A 15,977-nucleotide genomic window follows, 5' to 3' on the forward strand; every position below is an offset into this window, starting at 1 on the left:
AGTATTAACCCTAACATGCATGTCTTTTTGATAGTAGAGGAAACCGGAGCACCCGGAGAAAACCCACTGCAGACAGGGGGGGGGGGACATGCAAATTCCACACAGAGGACGACCTGGGATTACCCCCAAGGTTGGACAACCCCGGGGCTCGAACACAGGACCTTCTTGCTGTGAGGCGACAGTGCTAACCACTGGGCCACCGTGCCACCCAGTTTCTTGTGAAATCGAGTTTCACTTTGATGTGAAATTGCAAGCAAGTATAGTGAGACAAAGACCCAGCTCTCTCACACTGGGTTTGACATTGCACTTCAAATAACCTTTGGTGGCCCAGTGGTTAGCATTGTTGCCTCACAGGAAGAAGGTCATGGGTTCGAACCCCAGGCCATCCCAGGTCCTTTCTGTGTGGAGTTTGCATGTTCTCCCTGTGTCTGTGTGGGTTTCCTCCAGGTGCTCCGGTTTCTTCCCATCATCAAAAAGACATGCATGTTAGGGTTAATACTCCTGTCTGTGTCCCTGAGCAAGGCAATAGAAAGAAGAACTGGAGTTGGTCCCCAGGTGCTGCAGCTTCCCACTGCTCCTATTCAATAGGATGGGTTAAATTTAGAAGACAAATTTCATTGTAACGTACAGTGACAAAATAATGTGGTTTTCTTCTTCTGATTTCAAACACAAAATCAAGGCACCAGGTGCCCGAGGCAATAAAGTAGCCCCGAGACATCAGTAGACCTCTTTCATGAGCTACCTTGCCGAAAGCTCGTCTTCATTATTTGTAAATTATAGAGATGACATGCTACAGCAGTAAATCTCTAAATGACCATTCTTATCTGTCCAGGGAACACTTTACCAGAGGAACTTTGGCTTGTCCCAGTGTTTTTTTGGTTAACTCAGGATGTTTTACATCTCTGCAACAGATTCCGTGTTTCCCAACATATTGTACTCTTTGAGTTGGCAATAGATGACGGGAGTTTATGATGTAACGTTAATCTGTTTGGAAAAATTGTTAAGGCTCTTACTCAAACATTTGAATGGCCCTCCATTGAAAATGTCAATAAAGTCCTGTTTGCAGCTATGTGCTACGTTAGCTACAGTTTCATTGGCCTTACACATTCTGATAACATTGTGTACTGTGGAAACAGGGACAAGATCACTGGAGATGTACTTGTAGCCTAGAAATTATTCCATGCTTAGTAATAATCTTGTGCCTGACCTCCTGAGACAAGAATCTCTACTATTTATTTTCCATGCTCGGTTGGCCTACGGTGGAGTCAGGGATACAACACAGAGGGAGATCTGGGACCTCATATGCAAAACTTTGCACAGATTCTACACTAGAAAGTAGGCAAGTACACAACTTCTGCAGATTTTAATGCATGTGCAATATTTATACATGAGCCCCCCCCCCTGTTCTCTGTATATAATGAATGACTTGCATATAAGCACCTGAAAATGACCTTAGATAAACTCATTTCCGCACTAAAGCAGAGTTATCTGATTTGAAATTATTTCAACTTTAATTAATTCATTAATTAATCAACCTTTATTGATCCCCTTTGACAAATTCACTTACTGCAAATTAACCCATCCTAGCTGTGATCTGTGTAGCTAGGAGCAGCGGCCTGCCGCCTTCATGCAGCACCCGGGGACCAACTCCAGTTCTTTTCCCATTGCCTTGCTCAGGGGCACAGACAGGGATATTAACCCTAACATGCATGTTTCTTTTGATGGTGGGGGAAACCAGAGCACCCGGAGAAAACCCACCACAGAAACGGGGAGAACATGCAAATTCCACACAGAGGACGACCCGGGATGACCCCCAAGGTTGGACAATCAAGGGGTTCGAACCCAGGACCTTCTTGCTGTGAGACGACAGCGCTAATGACTGGGCCACCGTGCTGCCCAATATCTAACATATTTCAATACCTATGTGCAAAAAAAAAAAAACCAAAACATTTTTATTTCTAATAAGGAAAATGCTTCAGTCATAAAGTAAAATTACTTTGTGTTTGTCAAATTTTTAAAACTTTTTTTTTCTGGAAGAAATTGTGCATTGATTTAAACGAGGTAAGCTCAAGGGTGCTGGTATTGCTAGCCATGGGACACTGTTCTGACATAGCCAAATATAGCTTTTCTTTCCCTGTTGCATCAAATGGAAGGGGCATCTCTGCCACACAAAACGATGCTGCTATGGTGAATACTACAATGTACAACTGGAATGTGTATGCACACTCAAGTTTTAGATTTACACACCCCTCCACACACATTGTACACCCCCCCACACACACACACACACTCTAAATGCAATACTTGTCCTGTCAATCACTGAAGTGAATTGAGCGAAGGTGACATTGGCTTTGTGCCTTCATAAAGGCTGCTTACTGATCAGTTAAGTAAATCTATAATGCACTAATGAGTTTGTCTCAGTAATGCCTTTATCACCGGTACTGATATTTGTTTTCTCTTGAGAAAACACATAGAGCCATGCCCAAAAAGATAGACGTGACATTTAATATAAATATATTGACAAAGCTGGAGAGATCATTATTACAATTAAAATGAAAAAGAAAACAAATCTCTCTCTCTCTCTCTGTCTGTCTGTCTGTTTGACTGTCTCTCTGTCTCTCTCTATATGTCTGTCTGTCTCTCTGTTTGTCTGTCTGTCTCTGTCTCTCTGTTTGTCTGTCTGTCTCTGTCTCTCTGTTTGTGTCTGTCTCTTTCTGTCTGTCTCTCTTTCTCTCTGTGTCTGTCTGTCTGTCTGTCTCTCTCTATATGTCTGTCTGTCTCTGTTTGTCTGTCTGTCTCTCTGTCTCTGTCTCTCTGTCTCTCTCTGCGCCTGGCACCACTGTTCATGTTGTTGGAGAGTTTATTCAGTAAGGTAGGGGAGGTTTTCTCCCAGCAGATGTTCATTATGGGGTTAGAATATTAACAAACTATAAAAGAAAATGTCAACCAATGAATTTTATGTTGGGACAAACAAAATTGCTATATATGTAAGCAGAAAGAGGAAGACCGACGACTCAGTAGACGTTGATGTAAACTTTCTGTTTACTGGAATGGTGGAAGCCAGAATGATGATTGATTTTAATTATTACAGAGAAATGAAAGATATCAGTGTTACCTGGGCTCATGGGGATGTGCTGTGCTCGGTAAAAGACAACCAAATTGCTTTTTCTGGAGAATTGATGTCATTTATTTATTTTCAAGTATTCATTTTTTCACTTGTGTTTTGAACATGGTTGTCCATCCATCCATCCATTATCCGAACCGCTTATCCTGCTCTCAGGGTCGCGGGGAGGCTGGAGCCTATCCCAGCAGGCATTGGGTGGCAGGCGGGGAGACACCCTGGACAGGCCACCAGGCCATCACAGGGCCCACACACACACACACACACACACACACACACACACACACACACACACACACACACACACACACACACACACACACACACACACACACACACACACACACGCACACACACATTCACACCTACGGCCAATTCACCTGACCTACATGTCTTTGGACTGCGGGAGGAAACCGGAGCCCCCGGAGGAAACCCACACAGACACGGGGAGAACGTGCAAACTCCACACAGAGGACGACCCGGGGCGACCCCCAAGGTTGGACTACCCCGGAGTTCGAACCCAGAACCTTCTTGCATTGTTTTTTTTTTTAATAAAAGTTACTTTTATGTAAAAAATCTCTCTCTCTTTCGCTCTCTCTGTCTGTGTCTGTCTGTCTGTCTGTCTGTCTGTCTCGAGAGAGAGAGAGAGAGAGAGAGAGAGAGAGAGAGAGAGAGAGAGAGAGAGAGAGAGAGAGAGAGAGAGAGACTATAAGAGTCATGGACGTAGTTGCAGACGAGAGCTTGGCAGTTAGCCCAGCAGCGAGCCTGAGCGCAGAGGAAGAACATCACTGTATAACTAACTCAACACAACAGCGTCCAAAGTGATGCTTTTCCCCACGGATGAAAGATTACGTAAGACAGACAATACAAGAGAGAGGGGGGGGAGGGGGGAAATACGCATGTGAGACGCTTCAGACAGTCTGACGTGTCCCCAGTTGAAGTGGGACCTGCACGGGGTCTACGATATCCGGCGCGCTCCAATTGGTGGTCGCGCGTGAGCGAGCGCGTGTGGTAGACGCGGAACGACGCACCGAGTCGGCGGCAGCGCGAGCTCTCCTCGGCGTCTTGCTGCAGGTGCCGCCGGCGGACCCCCCCCACCTCTCCTTCCCCTGACGTCAGACAGACACACATTCGAGTGTGGTTTGTTTTTGTTTCCCCTGTTTGTTTAACACGTCTCGTCTTTCCTCGTTGTCCCCTTGTTTGTTTGGACCGCCTGTTCTGCAGAGGGTTGAATGAACGACGGCGGGCCGGTGCCGTAAGGGGGGGAGGGGGGGAGGACCGAGACCTACCGACCGACCGCAGCACCACCTCGGGCAGCGCGTGCGGGGACGCAAGCGGTGCCGCTACCGGGACTCAACCGGTGGCTTTTTTGTTAAAGTTTTCTTCTGGTTGTTGCTAAAATGGGAGACTCTCGTTTGAGGACGCCGTATTCAGCGGAGAGTCTTTGCTACGAACGCGCGTGAGATCTGCGCTCCGCTCTCGGGGATTATTAATACGGACCACTCCGGTCTCTCCCTCGACACGCGCCGCGCAGGGGTCTCCGCCGTCTCCGGCTCGTGCGAGGCGCGGACTTGGTCGGCCGCTCCGCGTGAAGTGAAAGCGGTAACAAGGGAAACTCTCTGGAGTGCCGGAGCCCCCCTCCCGGAGCCCCCCCCACCACCACCACCACCACCACCACCCCGTTCAATTACACGAGGATGCTGTTGGGAAATGCCTGGCGACGTAGATGACGAGATTTGTCAAAGGGCGCTGGAACTCCTGACAGACCTTTGTTCCAGGGGGGAAGTGCAGAACGACAACTGCTTGGATTTCATTTACTATTTCCGGGACCTCGCCAGGCCACGCTACGCCGACTCAGGTGAGGCTGCCGCCTCTCGGGTTCGGTCCCGGCGATCCGCCGCGACACGTGCGTGCCATGCAGGGAGCGCGAAACCAGCCGGGAGCTGCGGTCGCTCCTACTTGTTGCGTTTGAAAATCGGATTTTCGCGACGCGCTGTGGAATTGGGTTCGCCGCACCACGTTGCCACGCACTGTTTTGTTAACGTGTTATTTGATTTTGGGGATAATGCCGTTAGTCTTAGCTCGGCACGAGCGCTTCCCCGCGGTTGCCAGATCCGTTGTGGAAGAAACCCCAATTTAAAGCAATTTAGGCCAATGTTGTATTAACCTCTGTTATATTTCCACCTTGTTTTTTTTTTCTTACCATATCAGTAATTGCTTCGTGCATGAATGAAAGTGAGGATGGACAGACTTCATGTTGGCTATCTTATCTTTTTATAGTTTTATGGAGATAAAAAATGCAGAGATTCCTCATAGAAAACATTTGCAGCCAGATCCGTCACAGGCTAGTATTGAACGTTCACGACATGTTTAGAGTTTCATGTTGCAACCCATCAATTCGTCTTATATTATTAAGTGTTTAGTGACGGTAATACGATATTGGTACAAACCAAATGAGAAGTATGGGATTTTGGATTAGAGCTTGTATGATTGTCTGTTTGTTTGGTAAGATTTTATAATAAGGCCATATATTAATGCGTTATAAATCAGCAAATAACATGCTATAACGCATCAATAATAATAATAATGGGCGGCACGGTGGTGCAGTGGTTAGCGCTGTCGCCTCACAGCAAGACGGTCCTGGGTTCGAGCCCCGGGGTTGGCCAACCTTGGAGGTCCTCCCAGGTCGTCCTCCGTGTGGAGTTTGCATGTTCTCCCCGTGTCTGTGGTGGGGTTTCCCCGGGTGCTCCGGTTTCCCCCACCATCAGAAAGACATGCATGTTAGGGTTTATACCCCTCTCTGTGCCCCTGACCAAGGCAATGGAAAGAAGAACTGGAGTTGGCTGCATGGCGGCTCCCACTGCTCCTAGCTACACAGCTAGGATGGGTTACATGCAGAGCGGAATTTCCCCACGGGGATCAATAAAGTATCCCCCCCCCCCAAAAAAAGAAAAGAAATAGGTTTTTGGGTTGACAGGTTTGGAGTCCATGTGGGGACAGCCTCCGTAGACATTTTCTCGGAAAGCACGTGATTAGACGAAGATAGCCAAACCCCTAACCTTCACCCTAAACCTAACCACTGCAACTGTAGCTGCCGCCACTACTGTGCGGAATTGACTTCTGTGTACGTCACGTCATCTTCAAGACGTCCGGCACTTGCCGGGAACGTGACTTGGCGGTCCTCGCCGGTCACATGGCTTTTGTGAGTGTGTCTATGGAGAATCTTTTGTTTTGATAAAATACGGGCTCTCAACCTGGCAACCCAAAAGGTCTTGTCATTATGTTTAACAATGTATTATAACTGATTTGTAACACATCAATGAGCCGAACCATTATTTAAGTTGTCCCCAGTTAAAAATCCTTTATTAAGAATGCCTTATTGTTAAGAGCTACAGTGTGTCCTTGTTTCAAGTTAAATTCTGATATATTATCCACCACTATCAAAAAACCTTTCCCTTCCCCTGGCCTTCCTCCACTTGATTTCCTTTGAGCCCTAATCTCTTGGCTCCTTCCCCTTTCCTTTATCGCGGTCTAATCCTTTCTTTATTCTGACAGAAAGAAACGTGGACTATTTGTCAAAGGTAGTGGGTTAATTAAACCACAATCGGGGTGGCTTGTGAGGTGTGTCACCCATCATTGTGACAGACACTTAGATAAAATCAAAGGGGAATCAGATGCAAGAGGAAGAGCAGGGCATGGGTAAAGACTAGTATGAAGATCATCCAGTGCAATACCAAAGATTAATAGATGTGACACCGAGGGCAGGGTCTTTTGGTGTTTTTAAAGATAACATTATAGTAATGTGATACTTCATTGATGCCTATAATAATAATAATAATATAATAATAATAATCACTTTTATTTGTACAGCACTTTTCAAAGTATTCAGACACTTTACATATGATAAAACCAACATAAAAGCAACACACCAAAACCATAAAACACACAACATTAATCACACATTAAAAGCAATTCTGAAGTGTGTAGTTTTGATTAGTGGTTTGAACATGAACAGATCAGTGCAGTTTCGTATGTGTTTGGGGAAAGAGTTCCAGAGGGAGGGGGCAGCAATGGAGAAGGCATTGTTGCCCCAGGTCTGGTGTATGGTCTTGTATAGTGGAAAAAAGAGGTTGATGTCAGAGAAGTGAAGGCTGCGGGAAGGAGTATGTTAGTGGAGTAGGCCAGTGAGGTAGGAGGGGGCCTGGTTATGGAGGGATTTGTGAGTGAGGAGAAGGACTTTGAATTGGATCCATGTGGGATCAGGGAGCCAGTGGAGGTTCTGGAGGATATGGGTGGTGTGATCACAGGAGTGGGAGTGGGTGAGCAAGCAGGCAGCAGAGTTCTGGATGTACTGGAGTTTGTTTAAGACTCTGGATGATGAGCTGTAGAGAATGCTGTACAGTAGTCAATTCTGGATGTGCTGAAGGCATAGATCAAGGTGTCAGCAGCAGTGAAGGAGAGTGGTGTTTTTTTTGTTTTGTTTTTTTTAGGTGGAAAAAGGAAGTTCTGGTGATTTGATTGACGTAGTGTTCAAAGGACAGGTTGCTGCCGAAAATGATTCCAAGGTTGCGAATGTGTGGGGAGGGGGGCAGAGTAGAGTTATTGATGGTAAGGTAGAAGTTGTGTGAGGTTTTGGTAAGGAATTTGGGACCGATGTTGATCATATCAGATTTATCACAATTTAGCTTGAGGAAGTTGGCTTGCATACATGACTTGATTTCAGTGAGGCAGTTGGTCAGACTGGACTAAGTTGTAAAGGATTTAGTGGAGATGTAGAGCTGGACATCATCGGTGTAACAGTGGAAGTGGAGACCATAATGACATATGATGTTACCAAGGGGGAGCGTGTAAAGGATGAACAGGAGAGGACCAAGCACTGAACCCTGGGGGACGCCTTGGGACAGAGGAGTGGTGAAGGAGGTGCAGTTGTTGATGCTGACGAACTGTTGTCTGTTTGTGAGATATGACTTTAGCCAGGAGAGGCCAGTACTGATTATGTTGAAGGAGGATTCAAGGCAGGAGAGAATAATGGTATGGTTAATGGTGTAAAAAGCTGCAGTGAGGTTGAAGAGGATAAGAATGCTGAGGTAGCCAGAGTCTGCAAAGAGGAGGAGGTCATTAGTGACTTTAAGGAGGGCTGTTTCTGTGTTGTGTTATGAGTGGGAACCAGATTGATATGGTTCAAACAGGTCATTAGAGATGAGGTGAGCTTTGAGTTGGGAGACAACAACACATTCCAGTATTTTTGAAAGAAAGGGGAGACTTGAGATAGGCTGTAAATTGATCATGATATCAGGGATAAGTCCAGCATATAGTTTAAGTGTATGGGGGACTGAACCAGAGCTGAAGGAGGAGTTGACGATTTCTGTGATGAGTGAGGGGATAGCAGGGAGACAGTCCTTAACAAGATTGGATGGGATAGCGTCAACTGATAGCAACACGCTATGAGCTTCTCTCTCCCTTGTACTAGTTTTTGGATAAATTGTTAGCTTTCTCGAACATACTACATCTACAACGATCATTTATGACCGTCAGACCTTACTGGACTTAAGGCTAAATGTTCCAGACTTGTGCGTACCTCTGCAGATACCAAAAGATGTTGTTTACAAATCTGTGATATCTTGGAGCACCAGCAACCGACACCAATACAGGTGGAAATGCAAAAGACAAGGTGGGGTCCTGGTTAGACTACAGCACCGCATGACTTGACCTTCCATCTCTAGCATATTGCTAGCCAATGTACAATCTGTTGGCAACAAGGTAGATGAACTCCACTGCTGTATTAGCAACCAATGGGACATGAGGGATTACTGCATATCCTGTTTTACTGAGACCTGGTTGACCTTGAACATCATGGACAGGCTCATATAGTCTGGTGGCTTCTCCATGCGCAGGACTGGACCACTTGTGTGAAACAACTGGCAAGGTAAAAGTTGGGGAAGTATGTTTTCTGGTTAACAACTCATGGTGCACCGATGTGGAAGTAATCTCCCAGTCCTCTTCGCTGTTGTTGGAACATTTTAAAATCAAGTGTTGACCATTTTATCTACCAAGGGAATTCCCTTCCATCCTGTTAACTGTTGTTTACATTCCACCACAAGCCAACTCTCTGGCACAATCAGCGGCTATGAGAATCAATATCCACAGGCTAGTTCCATTGTGGCGGGGGACTTCAATCACTGTAGCTTCAAATCGGTGCGACCTAAATACTTCCAGCATGTCAGTTGTCCAACCAGGGGTGAAAAGATCTTGAATCACTGCTACACCATTATCAAGGGAGCATACAGGTCTGTTCCACAGCATCATTTTGGGAAATCAGACCATTCATCTGTGCTCTTGCTACCTGTTAACAAGCAGAAAATTAAGAGCGGGAAACCCAACTTGAGGACAATAAGGTGCTGGTCAGTAGAAAATGGGCTCAAACTTCAGGGTTGTTTTGATTCAACAAACTGGTCGGTTTTTGGGAACCCTCTGAACCTGAATGAATACGCCAATACAGTTACTATGTTAAATTCTGCGTGGACTCCTGTATTCCCTCTCATACATCTACTTCTATCTGAATCAGAAACCTTGGATTAATGGCAACATTTGGCTGAGACTAAAATAAAGGACTACCACTTTTAAAGCCAGGGATAAGGACTGCTACAAGGAAGCCATCTACATGCTGAAGAAAGCCATCAAGTTAGCCAAAAAAAAAATACCAGGATAAATAGAACAGCATTACAACGGCGGGGACTCCAGGCACATGTGCCAGGGACTGCAAGTGATAACGGACTAAAAACCCAAGCCAGGAAGTTTTACCAACACCACTGCTTCCCTCCTGGATGACTTGAACAGGTTCTATGCCCACTTTGAGTGTAACTCAGGACCACCAGCCAATACACAGAACCTTGTTGGGCACTCACTCAACAAGCTAACACATCAAGTAACAGAGGCTAATGTGAGTTAGATTTTTAAATGTCAAAGCACAAAAAGCTGGCAACCCATACGGTATCCCATCTCATGTCCTTAAGACCTGCTCTAGTCAGCTGTCAAATGTTTTTACAGACATTTTTAACCTGTCATTGTCACTATGTGTAGTTCCTACCTGCTTTAAGAAAACCCTTATTGTGCCTGTACCAAAAAAAAAATCACCTGTATCCTGACTATAGACCTGTTGCTTTGATCTCATTAATAATTAAATGCTTTGAAAATTAGTTACGACATACATAAATATTAAAATTCCTGCCAACGTTGGTCCACTACAGTTTGCTTATCAGTCAAATAGATTTTTGGAAGATGCTGTGTCATTGGCTCTGCATACTGTATTATAAGTCAATTTGTATAGCCCATTATCACAAATTACAAATTTGCCTCAGTGGGCTTTACAGCAACACAACATCCTGTCCTTAGACCCTCAAATCGGGTTAAGGAACAACTCCCTAAAAAAAAAACCTTTAACAGAGAGAAAAAATGGGAAGAAACCTTGGAGAGAGCAACAGAGGACAGATCTCTCTCCCAAGACGGACAGACGTGTAATGGATGTTGTGTTTACACAATTTACAGAATGCAACACTGAAAGAGGATAACATAATTATAATGAAATCATAAAATATATGAAGAATATGATGAGGAGGATGCAAAGCAGTGTCCAGACACCACTGGAACAGCCTCGGACCCGAGCCATGCGACCACCATCATCACCATGTAGACAAAAAAAAAAAAGAAAAAGAAAAAGAAAAAAACACATTAGTCACACATCTTAGTGAGAGAAGGATATAACATTGAAACAGGATAACAAAATTAAATTAATTTATAAGATATAGAAAAAGAAAATGTGATGAGGAGGATGCCAAGCAGTGTCCAGGTGGCGACTACCATCACCATGGAGACCCGGGAGGAGGACAGACTGCACATGCACATGGGGGAGACTCACATCACACCATTCACACACACAGAAGAAGAGAAAGGAGAAGACATCATTCAGAGAGAGAGAAAAGACGTGAGAGAGAAGAGAACAGTTTGCAGTAGTCAATAATCTATACGCTATAACCTCATCGGCAGAACACTGGTTGGTAAATTCATTGAGACAGAAACCGACCCGCCATGCAGTACAGGTTGTGAAGCACTCAACCTAAAGGCCACTAATTGTAGGCTAAGGCAAAAGGATGAGTTTTAAGTTTGGATTTAAAGGACTCAACAGACTCTGATTGTCTGACAGCAGCAGGCAGGTTATTCCACAAGAACGGGTCCCGGTAGGAAAAGGCCCTGCCACCAGGTGACTTCTTTTTAACTTTGGGTACACACAGGAGCCCTGTATTATGACAGCGAAGAGCTCGAGATGGGATGTACGGTTTAAGGAGATCAGACAGGTATGATGGGGCAAGCCCATTTAGGATTTTATAAGTCAGCAGAAGCACCTTGTATTCTGATCTAACATGGATAGGAAGCCAATGAAGGCAGGCAAGAATTTGTGTAATATGGTCAAATTTTCTAGATTTAGTTAAGATTCTAGCTGCAGCATTTTTAATCATCTGAAGACTTTTAGTACTAGCATGTGGCAGACCTGAAAACAGAACATTACAGTAATCAAGTCTGGAAAAAACAAATGCATGTATTAGAGTCTCTGCATGAGCCATGGACAGGAAAGACTGAATTTTAGCTATGTTATGTAAGTGTAAACACCTTGAAGGAAAAAAAAAACACCTATGTCAGAATGCTTTTTTTATTGACTATAGCTCTACATTTAATACCACTGTACCATCTAAATTGGTCTTTAAGCTCAGCGACCTTGGTCTATGCTATTCCATTTGTAAGTGGTTATATGATTTTCTGACAGGCAGACCTCAGACAGTGAGAGCAGGTCCCAGCTACTCATCTGCCATAGTTCTCAACACAGGAGCACCGCAGGCTTGTTGCCTTAGTCCCCTTACTCTACAGTCTGGTCACACATGACTGTGTTGCCAAATATCATAACAACATAGCAAAACCCGCATATGACACCACCGTAATTTAACTGATAAACGATAACAATGAAGATGTCTATAGGAAGGAGATGAGGGACCCTTCCATGGTGTTAAGATAACAACCGTAAATGTTGAGAAAACAAAGGAGATAATTGTTGATTTTAGGAAGTCTAAAACAGTGCAGACACCAGTTTGCATCAATAATGTCCGTGTATAAATTGTGAAGAACTTCAGATTTTTAGGCATTCAGATCTCAGACTCCCTCTCCTGGTCTCTAAACACCAGTTGTATCATTAAAAAGGCACAACAGAGACTATAACCTCCGAGATGTCTTAAAAAGTTCAGAATGTCCACAAAAACCCTCCTCAATTTCTATCAGACTACCACAGAGAGCATCCTTACTGGAAGCATACTGGTGTGGTTTGGCAACCTGACTGAACAGGACCGCAAACAACTGAGAAGGGTAGTAAAAACGGCTTCAAAAATCATAGGAACAGCAGTGTCACAGCTTCAGGACATGCACACCACCCATTGCAGAAGGAAGGTCCTAAGTAGCATGAAGGACACCAGCCACCCAGCACATGGTCTGTTCTCTCTCGCTGATGCTTACAGAGCATCAGCACTCTGACCAGCCACCTCCAAGACAGTTTTTACCCCCAGATGGTCAGAATAATGAACAGTCGGCGCTTTATATAACATCAGTGATTTTTCCCCCTTTTTCCCCCAAATTGTATCCGGCCAATTACCCCACTCTTCCGAGCTGTCCCGGTCACTGCTCCACCCCCTCCACCAATCCAAGGAAGGCTGCAGACTACCACATACCACATGTGGAGTCGCCAGCCGCTTCTTTTCACCTGACAGTGAGGAGTTTCACCAGGGGGACATAGCGCATGGGAGGATCACACTAATCTCTCCCAGTTCCCCCTCCCTCCCTGAACAGGCACCCCGACGGGCCAGAGGAGGTGCTAGTGCAGCGACCAGGACACATACTCACATCCGGCTTCCCACCCACAGACACAGCCAATTGTGTCTGTAGGGATGCCCAACCAAGCCAGAGGTAACACAGGGATTCGAACTGGCGAGCCCCGTGTTGGTAGGCAACAGAATAGACCGCTACGCAACCTGGACGAGCTCATTGTACTTTTTATATGTATATGATAATATAGTGAAACGTGAACTTGAAATTGGATCCAGAACATAAGTGGAGCTTCTCATTCCTACCATAAAGTTGGACAGCTCCATGGTGGACACAGGGGAGAACTTTGACAGGGGCTGAGTGGTAAAGGGAGGAGGAGATAGGTAGGGAGGTGGAGAGGGTTGGGGAGGTGGTCAGGTTGCTGTAGATAGCATCAATTTTTAGGCAAATTTTTAGATTGGAAAAATGAAAGGAAAGAGCTGCACTTGTTAACTGTGAAGGAACTGGTGGTTTTGTCTCTGTGTTATTGTGGAAAAGCAAGCTTTGGAGTTGGTGGAGCCAGAGTGTATGAGGTGTGAATAATTGGTGGACTGAACTGTGATGAGAGTGTCTGTATTATTGAAAGTAGTCTGTGAAGGCTTGGTGATGCACTGTTAAACCAGAATTCTTGCAAAGTCTATTGAGCTGGCACCTACGGGATTTAATTCGATGGAGTTCAAGAGTACACCAGACAGCTGAGTGTGTGAATGAAACAATTTTGGTTTTAATGGGGGCCAGCTGATCAAGACAGGAAGAGAGAGTGAGTAATATTGACAAGATTGGAGGGATTATCAGACAGCGGGGGAGGGGAGGCAGACAATTTACTGGCAAGAGAGGCAGAAAGAACAGATAGATTTGAGATTTTTGAAGGATATTATGTGTTTGACTTTTCGGGTGGGGATAGGGATGTCAATGTCCATGGTGATTGCCAGGTGGTCAGAGATGTTGAGGGTGTAGAGTTGATGTATTGTGAGACCAGTGGAGCAGACCAAATCCAGATCTAGGATGTGACCATGGCTGTGAATGGGGAAGTTGATATGCTGTGTGATATTGAAGCCATCGTAGCAGTTCCCAAGAATTCTATGGCAGCCTTACAGTCAGTGTCATCAATGTGAATATCAAAATCATCCAGGAGCAGGCCCGCCCACAGAAATGACTGGGCCCCTGAAAAGGCCCAATGCCCCCCCCCCCCCAAAAAAATCTGCTTTACTTATATCAACACATGTGCATGCCCTCTCTCTCTCCTATTTAACACATATGCGTAAACTGAGAGAGCTTACTCAGTAACAGGGGCTACATAGGCATAGGCACATACACACACACACACCCCATAATCGAACTCTTTGACTAACAAACACTCAAGGTCAACAAAGACCTGCTACACTTACACTACACAGTTCTTTGTAGAAATGCAATTTCTTACCTTATGGCTTCATCTTTGCCTCTTATACAGCCATCTTCCTTGTCTTACTGGATGCAAAGTCCTTTATAAGGTCTTTAAAGCCCATCTGTTTAGCCAGTTCACACTCAGTGGCAAGTATTGCCATTATCATTGCTTATATTTAGGATGAACACGATTATTTCTAGCCTTCATGGTCCCTCACCTAGCGGCTGGGCCCAAGAAAGCTTTCCTTTTTCCCCCCTTATGGGCCACCCTGAGGAGAACAGAAGGTGAGATGGCACATATAGCTGGGTCAGAAAATCAAGAGAAGTCAGAGAGAAAGGAGGGGTTTGACTTGGGGGGGGGTAGATAACAACGCTGACCAAGGGAGTGAGACCAGAGAGCAGTTTGAAGGCAAGGTGTTCAAAAGAATGAGCGGCAGGGAAGGAAATGGTGGTTATTTTAACGTCCTTCCTGTAAACAGCAGAGACACTACCTCCTACAGGGAAAATCCATTCCCCATCCTCCAGGTCCTGTCATTAAGTCAGCTACCACATAATGTCCTGTGAAAATGGACTAAGGGTTATCATGAAGGCTTTGTGCATATGCGTTTGGTGTGAATTGTAGGAGCAATATTTATGGATAGGGCACAGAACGTGCAACGACAGCAGGAATCAGGTTAGACATGCTGGGCAGCAGGGGGTAATAAAAATTAATGATTAAAGGTTAATTGAAATGCAAACCCTGGATTCAGCAGTTAGTTAACATGAAAGCACCGTGCAAGGTGAAGAGCATGGTGCGCTTCTCAAAGTTACAATCCTGACAATCCTCACTTCTGTCTGACTACCTGACATCTATATAAATATGTGGTAATTGCAGTGGTGTTTGAACACTCCAGACTCCAGAGCTCATTCTGCTTCTCTGCTTGTTAGCCACAACTTCACCTTGGCTTCCAACTCGCTGCTACCCGCCTTCTTTTTCTGCGTTTGGATTTTATGCTGAACATTAAACATTAAAATAGGCTGCAAAAGGTCAGCGATAGTATCAAAAATTAGTTTTGTTTGCATGCAAAATAATCAAACTAACTACTAGCACCGGTGTACAGTGATTGTAAAACGTGCTACAATTTGCTGCATGAAGTACAGTTTCATATCTTTATGGTGTTTAATTGTGGGAAATTATGCAACTCGTTATCCATCAATATAAAGCAATTTAATCCATCCATCCATCCAAACCGCTTATCCTGCTCTTAGGGTCGCAGGGATGCTGGAGCCTATCCCTGCAGTCATTGGGCGGCAGGTGGGGAGACACCCTGGACTGGCCGTCGGTCCATCACAGCCCCCCACACACCCACACCCACACACACACACACACCCAGAGACAATTTTGTATGGCTGATTCACCTGACCTGCATGTCTTTGGACTGGAGCACCTGGAGAAAACCCAAACAGACATGGGGAGAACATGCAAACGCCACACAGAGGATGACCTGGGACAACCCCCAAGGTTCGACTACCCTGGGGCTCAAAACCAGGACCTTCTTGCTGTGAGGCGACCGTGCTAACCATTGCGCCA

General features: G+C 45.2%; 1 protein-coding gene across 1 annotated transcript in view; it reads left to right on the forward strand.

Annotated features, from left to right (window-relative positions):
* The first annotated feature begins 4,831 nt into the window (after window positions 1-4,831).
* Window positions 4,832-15,977, forward strand: part of syt9a (synaptotagmin IXa) — a 67,242-nt gene continuing 56,096 nt past the window's right edge. The window contains exon 1 of the mRNA XM_056279386.1: window positions 4,832-4,979. Within this exon, the coding sequence (XP_056135361.1) occupies window positions 4,832-4,979 (148 nt within the window). The remainder of the gene's footprint in view (window positions 4,980-15,977) is intronic.

Source organism: Lampris incognitus, chromosome 4 (assembly GCF_029633865.1).
Source record: "Lampris incognitus isolate fLamInc1 chromosome 4, fLamInc1.hap2, whole genome shotgun sequence".
Taxonomy (NCBI): domain Eukaryota; kingdom Metazoa; phylum Chordata; class Actinopteri; order Lampriformes; family Lampridae; genus Lampris; species Lampris incognitus.